The sequence below is a fragment of the Thalassophryne amazonica genome, chromosome 21, assembly GCF_902500255.1.
Source record: "Thalassophryne amazonica chromosome 21, fThaAma1.1, whole genome shotgun sequence".
In the NCBI taxonomy this organism is placed as follows: Eukaryota; Metazoa; Chordata; class Actinopteri; order Batrachoidiformes; family Batrachoididae; genus Thalassophryne; species Thalassophryne amazonica.
The window spans coordinates 24,302,534-24,314,292 of record NC_047123.1 but is presented as its reverse complement, the minus strand read 5'-3'; the positions used below and the strand labels follow the sequence as shown (position 1 = coordinate 24,314,292).

The 11,759-nt window shown below is 39.8% G+C and overlaps 2 protein-coding genes across 2 annotated transcripts; one reads left to right on the top strand and one right to left on the bottom strand.

The window, feature by feature from the left end:
* The first annotated feature begins 421 nt into the window (after nucleotides 1-421).
* baalcb (BAALC binder of MAP3K1 and KLF4 b) lies at nucleotides 422-4,383 on the top strand. Its single transcript, XM_034162500.1, has 2 exons — nucleotides 422-651; nucleotides 4,157-4,383. Exons 1-2 carry the CDS (start codon nucleotides 495-497, stop codon nucleotides 4,321-4,323), a joined length of 324 nt encoding a protein of 107 aa, XP_034018391.1. The 5' UTR covers nucleotides 422-494; the 3' UTR covers nucleotides 4,324-4,383.
* A 1,747-nt stretch (nucleotides 4,384-6,130) lies between these two features.
* On the bottom strand, nucleotides 6,131-11,348 carry nme6 (NME/NM23 nucleoside diphosphate kinase 6). Its single transcript, XM_034162499.1, has 6 exons — nucleotides 11,143-11,348; nucleotides 10,576-10,671; nucleotides 10,173-10,275; nucleotides 8,331-8,370; nucleotides 6,641-6,801; nucleotides 6,131-6,451 (listed from the first exon to the last, which is right to left on the bottom strand). The coding sequence occupies exons 2-6, from the start codon at nucleotides 10,666-10,668 to the stop codon at nucleotides 6,300-6,302; spliced, it is 549 nt and encodes a 182-aa protein (XP_034018390.1). The 5' UTR covers nucleotides 10,669-10,671; nucleotides 11,143-11,348; the 3' UTR covers nucleotides 6,131-6,299.
* Nucleotides 11,349-11,759: the final 411 nt, after the last annotated feature.

Here is an 11,759-nt window from a genome sequence, read left to right as displayed (position 1 = left end):
TTGTTCTTTGTAAGGGGCAGTATATTACAAAAAGAACCGAGAGGAATAACATAACCTAGTAAAATGCAGTAGTAATAAATAATACACATTGGCAGTGTCATGTACACAAATGGATTTTACCTTGATCACTCTCTCTCTCTCTCCCCCTCCTCTCTCTGCTCCATCTCTCCATTTCACAGCTGTGGAGATGTGCTTATTACTGGCTTCCTTCTGCACATTTAGTCTATTTGCTCTAATTGGGCTCCAGAGGACGCTGCCATCAGGTATTCAGAGAGGAAATGACCAGTTCGACACAGAAAGGACTCCTTAATGTGATCTTGGGTGGATTAAAGTAATAGGGTTGGTTATCACGAGTGGGCTCAAAGCTGTAAGTATGAGACTATATGATGTCATAAAAGAATATCTGGCCTGATTCTCTGATGCAAACAGTATGATGTTGATGTCAGTGATTGGTTTGATTCATAATGTGACAGAGGCTCAATGTGTGCAGAGACATGGGCTGTGGCGGAAGCAGGACTGATGCTGTGGACACTCTGGACAGCTGGACCAAGGAGACAGAGTCCACATGGCTGACCAGCACAGATGCTGATATTCCCTTGTCGTCGATCCACAGCCTCCCCTCTGAAGACTGTGAGAAGACGATCAGCCGTGGTAAGAATTAAATATGACTGAAGATATGAAGGAATCAATATTTCATGGAACTGAAACAGCAATTTAAGCACCACACCTTAAAGCTGTCATATTGTGCAAAATTTGGCTTGATCTACATTTTGCTCTAAAATGTAGCTGGAGTTTGATGTTAAACATCCTCAAAGTCACACAATTCTAAATCTGTGTATGTGGGAACTACCCAGATATACACAAAATCTAGGTCTGAAATGGTGTGTTTTAGATGTCCGCGACATATGTCACATAACTGCTAATCTAAGCTCCTGTTTGCTCTGAGACATGCGCAGTGAGTTGGTCTGTACTCAAAGCCAGAGTGAGGGACAATGAGACATGTCTTCTCAAAAATGAAAAGAGGCGTGACCAGCCCATTTAAAGCAACAGGCACAGAAACAGTTTGGTTGTGCACTGAGTAGTTTGTGTGGTCTGGATTACAGTTATAAATGTTAAGTTATTCCCATGGTTTGGTTTGCTAGCATGTGACATTATTTGTAAGTGGACCAAAGCATGTAAACAATGGTCACATGTGAACACACTGTCCTTTCATTGATCAGATATTCACATCATAGCTTCAGCTTCAGAGATCTGTTATGATTAAAAGTGAATACCAGAGTAAATGTTCACCATAACTGATTTTCTCCTAGCATGTTTTTTGTTGTTTGTTTGTTTACATGACACCCTACTACAGATTGTGAAAACTCCTCAGTTTTATATATACTCAACAAAAATATAAACGCAACACTTTTGGTTTTGCTCCCATTTTGTATGAGATTAACTCAACGATCTAAAACTTTTTCCACATACACAATATCACCATTTCCCTCAAATACTGTGCACAAACCAGTCTAAATCTGTGATAGTGAGCACTTCTCCTTTGCTGAGATAATCCATCCCACCTCACAGGTGTGCCATATCAAGATGCTGATTAGACACCATGATTAGTGCACAGGTGTGCCTTAGACTGCCCACAATAAAAGGCCACTCTGAAAGGTGCAGTTTGTTTTATTGGGGGGGGGATACCAGTCAGTATCTGGTGTGACCACCATTTGCCTCATGCAGTGCAACACATCTCCTTTGCATCATCCGTGAAGAGAACACCTCTCCAAAGTGCCAAACAGCAGCGAATGTGAGCATTTGCCCACTCAAATCGGTTACGACGACGAACTGGAGTCAGGTCGAGACCCCGATGAGGACGACGAGCATGCAGATGAGCTTCCCTGAGACAGTTTCTGACAGTTTGTGCAGAAATTCTTTGGTTATGCAAACCGATTGTTCCAGCAGCTGTCCGAGTGGCTGGTCTCAGACGATCTTGGAGGTGAACATGCTGGATGTGGAGGTCCTGGGCTGGTGTGGTTACACGTGGTCTGTGGTTGTGAGGCTGGTTGGATGTACTGCCAAATTCTCTGAAACGCCTTTGGAGACGGCTTATGGTAGAGAAATGAACATTCAATACACGAGCAACAGCTCTGGTTGACATTCCTGCTGTCAGCATGCCAATTGCACGCTCCCTCAAATCTTGCGACATCTCTGGGATTGTGCTGTGTGATAAAATTGCACCTTTCAGAGTGGCCTTTTATTGTGGGCAATCTAAGGCACACCTGTGCACTAATCATGGTGTCTAATCAGCATCTTGATATGGCACACCTGTGAGGTGGGATGGATTATCTCAGCAAAGGAGAAGTGCTCACTATCACAGATTTAGACTGGTTTGTGAACAATATTTGAGGGAAATGGTGATATTGTGTATGTGGAAAAAGTTTTAGATCTTTGAGTTCATCTCATATAAAATGGGAGCAAAACCAAAAGTGTTGCATTTATATTTTTGTTGAGTGTATATCATTTGTTCCCAGTCACATGAGGCAAGGACAAGTTATTTGATCATCCTGTTTGATTTTGCACAGGTTATCTGAAAAAGCAGTGCACAAATACATTTGATGTAAAATTTAAAATGTATAAATTTTACATGGTCATTGAATCAGGGAAATCTTGATTAAATTTTGTTGGTGATCCTGACAAAGTGTTCTCTTTGAGTTCTTTGTTGGGCATTCTTGCTTTATGACATCACAAATAGCAAAGGGTGAAACCAGTCCTCTATCAGTATTAGCTCTTAATACTTTGGTGGATGTATATGACTGCCTTGCCGGTATTTTTTTTTTCCTTTTAAGTCTAAACATTGAATAATTGCTAAAAACAGTTTTGATGACCCACATTCAGGTGTGTACTTTTAACACAGATGCACTGAAGGAACAACAAAACAGCCTTTTCAAGCTTTTTTCATCTCCTGTGGCTGTAGGGCTGCAAACAAAATCAGCATCTAATGCAGTTTTGTGGGATTTTGCACTGTATTGTGGATGTAATGTCTTTGAAATGTTGATTGTGAATAAAAGATTGTGAATAATAGGCCACATCAAAAGGCAGCGTGCTGGAACACGACTTGTCTCTCATGGCAACAGATACGGTTGCACATCAGTGCGGCAACAAGAGCTTTGATCGCCCCACAGTGAGATGAAACAGGCTGAAAATTGCCTAAATTAATCAGCAAGCATCAAACACAAAGACTGCACCAAACAGTAGTACTACAATGGAGGAGTGGCAAAAAATAATTTGCTGATTAACAAAAAAATTTATTTTTTATGATCATCTAAATGGAAACTTTTCTAACACCTTCTGCTTAAACCCCCCAAAAAAATCAGAAGGATCACGAGGCCCCGCTTTCACGGTCTGTATTCATACTGAAAATCAAGATCAAAATAACATTTCTTTCAGAAGTATAATAAAACTTAATAATGATAAATTAAAAGAGATGTTTTTGGTAATGAGGAGGGGGAAATAGGAAGTTGTGGGTCGATGAGTAATCTGAAGATAAAATCTGCTTTCTAGTCTAAAATCTGAGTAGTCGATACATTTTGTTGGTTTTGGCTGTTACCATGGTAACTCCATTCAGACCTTCAAATACTTTGATCATCGCTTTCGTTTGTTTTCATGGTTGGTTTGGTGTACGGGTTGCTCAACACAGTTGCACCGTGCGTCCAAACTGAAAAAAAAACAAACTTTTGTTTCTTTAGTGACGACTTTACACGTTTGATGTGGCAGTTGTAAAAATGTCCACAATTTCAAATATAAATATTCTCTCGGACTGATCTGTTGACTCTGCGGCCTTGACCCCCAGTTTGAGAAGTGTTGCCTTCTCTCTACACATGCTGCATTCATGACGCATCGGAAAGTCAGAAATTAACGAGCTCCAACTCAAAAGTAATCTGAACTTCAACCGTTTCCAGTCTGCCTATTGGCAAAGTTGGCAAGACTACAAATAGGAATACAATCATCCAATCATCTAAGGCACTTTCCAACAACTCCAGGCATCCATATTGTTTTCAGAGTTGATCATTTGACCGCTTGCTTTTCAGAAGTTGGAAGTTCCCAACTTATGATTTCCAGTTTCCAGTCAGTTCTCTTTCCAAGTAAGTAATTTGTTTTTCCATTTTCCCAGATTTCTTCAATGACGGCTTCCCGCCTCCCGCTCAGGCTTACCTGAAGGTCTGCTCGTCCGTGTGCGAGGTCAATCTGGATGATGTGACACCCAGGACGAGCCTGGTGACACCGGCCTCCGTGCCCCAGGAGGCGGCTTTACCAACATCTGGCAACACAGTGCAGTGAAGGAGGGTTCGACATACTGAAAAGACTGAGGCAAGTCTCTTTTTGGAAAAAGTACAAATTGCTTCATGACGCCTACAGCCTTCCCAAAGTCCTGACCTTATGATGCCATCAGAGATATCCAGACTGTGAGTTTGAGTCAGTCAAAATAATTTAATAGAACTCTACCAATTCTACCAAGAATAAATGGTCAAATTTCCAACTTGCTTCTTGGCGGCTAACACTAGAGTCTCATCAATGCGAAACTTGCTGGGGGACATTCAAGCAACCATCGGGTGTCCCGTTTGGATCTTTAATGCATGTGGAGATTTCAGAAAAACCCAAATAAAACAAACATCGACACCAAATCATATGTTGTCAAATAAGAAACTTGGTGACCAACCAGTAGTCTCTGTGGGACACCCACCTCTGGGTACATTATTTAAAACCAGTTTCTTTTCCTAATGCTTCATCTTCCATTGTTCATCACTGGCAGACAAACTGGCGGGACAGTCGGATGTCCACCAAGCAAGGGACGATTACCGTATCACAAAGCTTTCATCGGGTGGACAAGAATGTGAAGGTCAAGATGTCCGTCACCAACTATGAGGATATGAAGCCGAGGGAAATGCTGAAAACAGGCAACGGCACTCAACACCTAAGAGCAGTGACGACTGGAAGTCTTAGACAAAAATGAGTGCCATGAAATACTTTGTGCTTTTGTACATCAAGGCAAACTGACATTTGATTTCGTAGACTTTTAAATGTATGAGCTAAATTGTCACTTTTCTTTTAAAATGCTGGGGCCAGGTTTCTATAAACTGGGTAACTGGGATTAGATGCTTCTGCAGTGACTGTCACAACTACTACAGTGTCTCTGTGCGCATATGGATGTCTATATTCACAAACTGTAGGTTGATCAAAGAAATTAAAACATAAAACTATAACTTAACCAGACAGTTTGATACAAAATACCTTAAAATTAATTGTACCAATTCAACAAGCCATTACTTTGTTCAAAACTGCATTCTAGTGTCTTTTAGTGAATGTTTTTTGTTGCCGTCAGTGAGGTATGATGGGTCAAGTAAGAGTTGCCTGACTTTTTGTACAGACCCAAGGGGTCTGTACAACTTTAACCTTTACTCCTAATTACTTTGATCCTGCCTTTGATATTGACTCATTTAATCCCAATTAAAGAACAGACCTCACTTCATGTATTCTTTTGAACTTTTAATCTGACCAAGCAGACCACAGCTTTGTTGAATTTTTATCTTTGATCCTGATTCCTTTAATCATAATCAACACGTAAATCTTACAATGGCTCTTTAATCTTCAGTAGTTCCTGATTCAGCCTTTAAGCTTCAATCCTGACTCAACTGATCATAGTCAAGTAACAGATCATGCATTTTGATCCTTGAGCTTTGATCCAGATTAGACCGATCCACCCTCTGAGCTTTACCATCAAAGTGTGGATGGATCTTTGAGCTGTAATCTTTTAATTATGACCCACCCCCTTTTATCTTTGATCTTCATTCTATTGGTCCTGATTATAAGCTCAAAGTAAAACAGACTAAACCTCCTTGGTGAGGTTGAAAGTCAAGTGATCAGGACCAAAGAATGTTAGCGAAGCAATAAAAAAAAAACCCCAAAAAAACATAACCCTTTCAAGTCAGAAAGAAACAGAAGACTGTTGGACTTGGTGGAACAGGTTTGTGCTCTGTGAGTGCAATTCTAATTTTATAGTATTATATATTTCTGAATAGAGAATATTGAAGTTTTTTTTAAATAAGTGTATAAGTGGAGTCTGCATCATTAAACATTTGACAAAATTGTGTCTGGTTGTATTTTATTAACACAAATATACTGTGGCAGTTTTATGGACTGAGGTAAGTAAAACAAAAGAACCCCAACAACATCGCAAACATCTGTGTACAATAAATGTGAAAGTGCAGCATTCTCATTATGGCCGACAACCAGTAGCAGGAAAGGCTGTTCTGGGGTCAGCATGGCGATGAAAGTGTGTGGATCTGCTTTTCCTGGTCATAATGTATCTGTCCTTGCCTGAATGATGGCTCTTCCTTCTCCATCCAGTCAGCCACAGAGAATTCTGGGAAGAAGAAACTGATCTCTCGGTGTGCCGATTCAACAGAATCTGAGAAGGAGAATTTGAGATTCAAACCAGGGAAAGATCAATCCTAACCTCTGTCGCCGAGCCCAACCTCTAAGTTAACAAAATTTCATCTTGATACACAAAGCCACGCACACAACCATTCAAAGCCTCTGCCCTCTGGTGGCCAACAGCCAAAGTCCAACTTGACCAAGGTCTTACTGCTGCACGTACCTGAGCCATGAGTGGTGTTCCGTGTGTCCGTGAGCCCAAACTGGCCTCTGACGGAAGCCGGACACTCGTGTCTGGCCCTGAACACTTTTGTTGGCCCCATCAAGGCCCTCCATTGTTGTATGGCATCTTCCTTGGCTAAAATATACGCACGTATTGGTCCGCTGTGGGAGAAAATTTAAGAGAAGTTGGTGAAATTATGGTTAAAGCTACAGTATGTAGGATTTAGCGCCATCCAGCGGTGTGTTTGAAGACTGCATTGTGTCATCACCAGAATCAGTTTTGTTTGCCTTTACGTTTTTTGCTTCTTTGGCGATGGGGATTCATGTTTCCTAAAATGTATGAGCCTAGTCAGATGGACGCAGAGGCAGTAAGTTGTTTTTTTGCCCATTATGTCTTGACCCTGCCACATGGATATAAGGCCTTGTCTGACTGAAACCATTTCTTGGTGGTTCCTTTCAAAAATGGTTAATAACAGTTATCCAATATGGCCAAGACGCCATCTTGATTTTTTTTCCCACGCAATAACTCAAGAATAACTCACTGGATTTAAACCAATTTTTGATGGTATATTGGGGGAGGCTACAGGATCTTTCTTTCGAAAATGGGGCTCATCTGTCATCCAATATGGCTGCCAAGGGTGCCATCTTAAATTTTGTTTCTATGCAATAACTAAAGAATGCCTCATCTGATTGAAACCATTTCTTGGTGGTGTATTGGGAAGGCTCGAGGAAGTATCCTTTTGAAAATCAGTCAATACAACACATACCAAATGTAAAGCAGCAATCTTTCACAAGAGCATATACTAGCATTTACTCAACCAAATAATAGCTTCAAAGCACCAGTCTTTTGCAATAGAAAAAAAATTTCTAGATGTCATTATTTTCACCTCTACTATAAAACCACTGACCAATTTCATCTGCACGCAAGGGCATAACCACGCTTTGCATTGCTCTCTTTAGGCTACTGTATCAACATGACAATGCAACATGGCGGCCTCCACGAGGGGGTCTGTTTCTACGTAGACCTGAAGGACTCATTCAAAGTTCATGAAGACACATATTCATTGTTGCAAGTAATTATAAACTACTTAACATGGTTATAAATGTTATATTCCATTAATTCTAACAAACACCCACAAATCCTACATACTGTAACTTTAAATATGCTGTAAATGCTACACAATCACAGCACAATTGTGTGCTGGTTTAATGATCAATATTTCGGGTTAAATTTTGCTGATAATGTGGTGAAAGCTCAGTTCCAATTGCATACTGAGCATAAAATGCTAACATTCTTTTAGTTTTGGAAGAAACATTGCCAAATAGGATCAAGCTGTGTCAGCTGAACAAAACTTCCTTCCAGTCTGCGGCTTGACTGCTGCCACATGGTGACGTGAACATTTCAGCAATCCAGTGGCCTCTCTGCATGCAAAAGCTCTTCTCCAGGGGCACAGCATGAATTGTAGCAGTTCGCTGATAACTGGGCGTTCTGCCGCAATCACACAAAACATGAAGAAGAGCACCAAATGGGAGCCGCAGTGACTGTAGGGAGTTTTTCTGTACTCTCCAGTCAGCAGTGTAGCATTTCAAACACATAAGACAGAAATCATACAAAAACATCAACAACTCGCACACTCGTGGTTCAGTTTGGGGATTAGACTACTGTGATGTGGGTGGGGTGCAGGGCTTACCTTGACATGAACTCAACCAGTCTTTGATAAAAGAATCGCCCTAAAAATAAATGCATTAATAAAATCACATTAGTCTGAGACACCTATAGAAAAGATTCTTACAACAAGAGACATTTTACTTTATTTTAAAAGCGGCTTCACATTCAAACACTTGAGCCACAGATTTTCGTGTGCACATGTGTGTGTGTGTGTGTGTGTGTGTGTGTGTGTGTGTGTGTGTGTGTGTGTGTGTGTGTGTGTGTGTGTGTGTGTGTGTGTGTGTGTGTGTGTGTGTGTGTGTGTGTGTGTGTTGCAATTAGGTTTGTAGCCAAACGTGCTTCTGGAGGTGGTGTGTTTTAAACAAACAAAGTATTACAGTCCCAATCAGTGGAGGAAAAGGTGTGTATGTTTACTTCAGTGCAGTGGTATCAGTGTCTTATCACACAGCTCCCCATGCAGCACAAGAAACAAGTTCCAATTCCCCAAAACAAACAACATCGTTGTTCAAAAACTGTCTCGTCATCGCCCAGAGGAAAGCGTGAGTAGAGTACAAATAATCCAGCAAACCGGGAGAGACCAAGGGAGGAGATTGCTGGAACTTCCTGTAATTTGTCCAAAACTGACAAATCCAAATAAAAAGAGGGTTGGTGTGAAATCATCTGAAAAACACAGTCCTTTGGACTGTCCAACTGTGGATGAAAACCCAACAGATAACCTATTTAATACAACCAGAACAGATGGGACTCATTTTCTCTCTTACCATGAAAATTCAGGTTAATAAGTAGTGCTGTAATGATTAACTGGCAAGTTTTTGTTTATTAAATATCCAAATTCTTTGATTTCAGCTTCTTAAATGTAATATATTTTTGTTAATTTTAGGGGTGAAACATGTATTGTGATAATCGTATCGTCGAGCATGCGTCATTTATTGAAAGGATTATCGCGACACCATGAAAAATAAACTACTGTATGGAAGAAATAATAACCTGATGCAGAAGAATCATAAACGACTTTTTAAAATATACTAATTGTTTCTTTGAAATTAAACATTTACCATGTGTATATATGTATGTATATAGTTATGTGTGAACAGTGATGTAATTATGTATCGTGATATGTATTGAATCGTAGTAGTTGTATTGGAATATGTATTATATTGTGAAGTTTGTGTATCATTCCACCAAGAGTTACTAATTTCTTTACTCCTTTCTGCCAGTAAACTAAATATTGCTTCATTATGGACAAAAGACATTTGAAGGCATAATCTTGGTCCCTTGAAAACAGACAAATAGGCCATTTTTTCACCCCTTTTCTCACATTTTATGGACCAAACAACTCAATTAATCAGTCAGTAACTTTTTAGATTACTCAAGAAATAAAATAATCATGAGTTGCAGCCCTATTGGTAACATCTACTCATATTTAAAAAGTAAGCATGTCAGTCAAAACCAAAAAAGGAGGAATGGAACGATACATTGCATATTGTGATAACAGTATCGTAGAGCCTGTATCATATCATATTATATTATACTCCATGGAAGAAGCATAAATCATTTATGAATGTTTTCCACTGAATAACTTTTTGAATAACTAGTGTGAACCTGGATGTAATAATGTATTGTGATATAGCAAATTTTTTGTGGTTAACTATTGAACAAGCAATCATGTCAAAAATATTCATTTTCAGTTGGAAGAATATGAACTGATTTTATATATATATATATATATATACATATACATACATACATACATTTTTGTTCTTCTTTTGAGCTTCCAAAGATGGCTATTTTGGCTGCATCAGAAGCAAAGTGAAGCTTGGACTCATTTTAGCACATTCTTAAAGCAGATGAGGCAACCACACACCTGAATGCTCGGCGTAAAACCTCTCAGAGTCAGCTCTTCTCCACGCCAGATCTTTACATCTCACAATAATGAAGTTATTCTCCAGGATTACTCGGTGAAGGGCCTGCACGAGAAACAAAAATATGTTTTGACACCACTGAACCACAAAGCAAAGTTTACATCAAGTGTAGACGCAGCGCAAACGGATCCAGTGTATACGACTTCGAGAGGGACATTTTATGACTATCGCATCTTTCATGAGTTTGTGACACTGTCAAGACCGTACGTGAATGAATGTGTGGAGTACTGACAGACAACGTCGAGCAAAAAGGTCTCGATGAGCAATTATTTTGTGTGACAGACAAATTAAGCAATCACAAACTAGTTTCGAAGACGTTACGCCTGATTACAGAGGAAATCTCACCTGCAACATCAGCGGATGAGCCACAGCATCTGGCTTGATGATGGCCAGCGTGAGCTGCAGTGCTTTGGACAGACGACCAGCTGCTAATAACATCGCCTAAAACAAGAAACCGAAATAATAGCAGCTGTAGCGCAGTTAAAGCAGTCCACGAAAAGCACCAACACTGAGTAGAAATACTTCAGTGTATTCAAGATCACTGAAACAGTTGTGACACTTCTGTGTAATAGCAGTAATTACAGATGTGCCTCAAAGTGACAATCTGGAATTTGGGGGGGGGTGAAAAATACTGTTACAACCTTACTTAAAGATCATCAGCAAATATAAATTAGACCAACTTCATCCTTCGTGAACCTCAGGTCATATGAAGCCTTTATTCAAGTTTGAGGCACAAAAATTCCTTAAAACAGGGGATTTTGCCGCTCCACGCCGCTTTTGGCCGCTAGATGTCGCCAGTGATTCGTAATTCGACGCTCTAGCATCTTTAAAAATTAAACGTTCATAATTTTCAAATTAACACTGGTCAAACATGTAGGTTATCTCTCATTAATTCGGTATTAAGTTACCAACCTCAGCTGTGACTACGTTCCTCAGGAAAAGATTTTCAAACTGCGCTCAGGCGCCTCGGAACGGACGCCATCATGTTATCGGAAAAATAAACTCCGTTCCATAAAGTTTCCACGTAAAACTGACAGAAAAGTGAAGGTTTAAAAAATAATATGACTATCGAAAATACACATGATGACCACAGTCAATGTTAAAAACACCCGATCCGTTTGCCAAAGCTGTCCCGAGAAACACAAGCAACGCGAAACGTTCCACAACAAAGACACCAGGGAACTAACATTGAGTTCCTTTCCGCGATACTTTTATCCGCCATCTTGGAAAAGGAATGGTCAGGATTTTGTGACTCATGTGCTGATGGAACACCAAAATCTACACGTCAAATACATTAATTGCATAAAAGCGGCCTTCTGGTGGCTGTGGCAATGCTACATAAATCCGATCATAGGTCCATCAAGATGTTTGACAGTGATGCAACAACATACTAATATTACCATAGTGCATTCGAAGAAAAATGAAATTTCCACAAGTGAAATTGCATTTAAGTGTAGACAGACTTAAAGGACTGTTTTGTTTTTTGTTTTGTTTTTTGTTTGTTTGTTTTTTTTGTTTTTTTTTGTTTG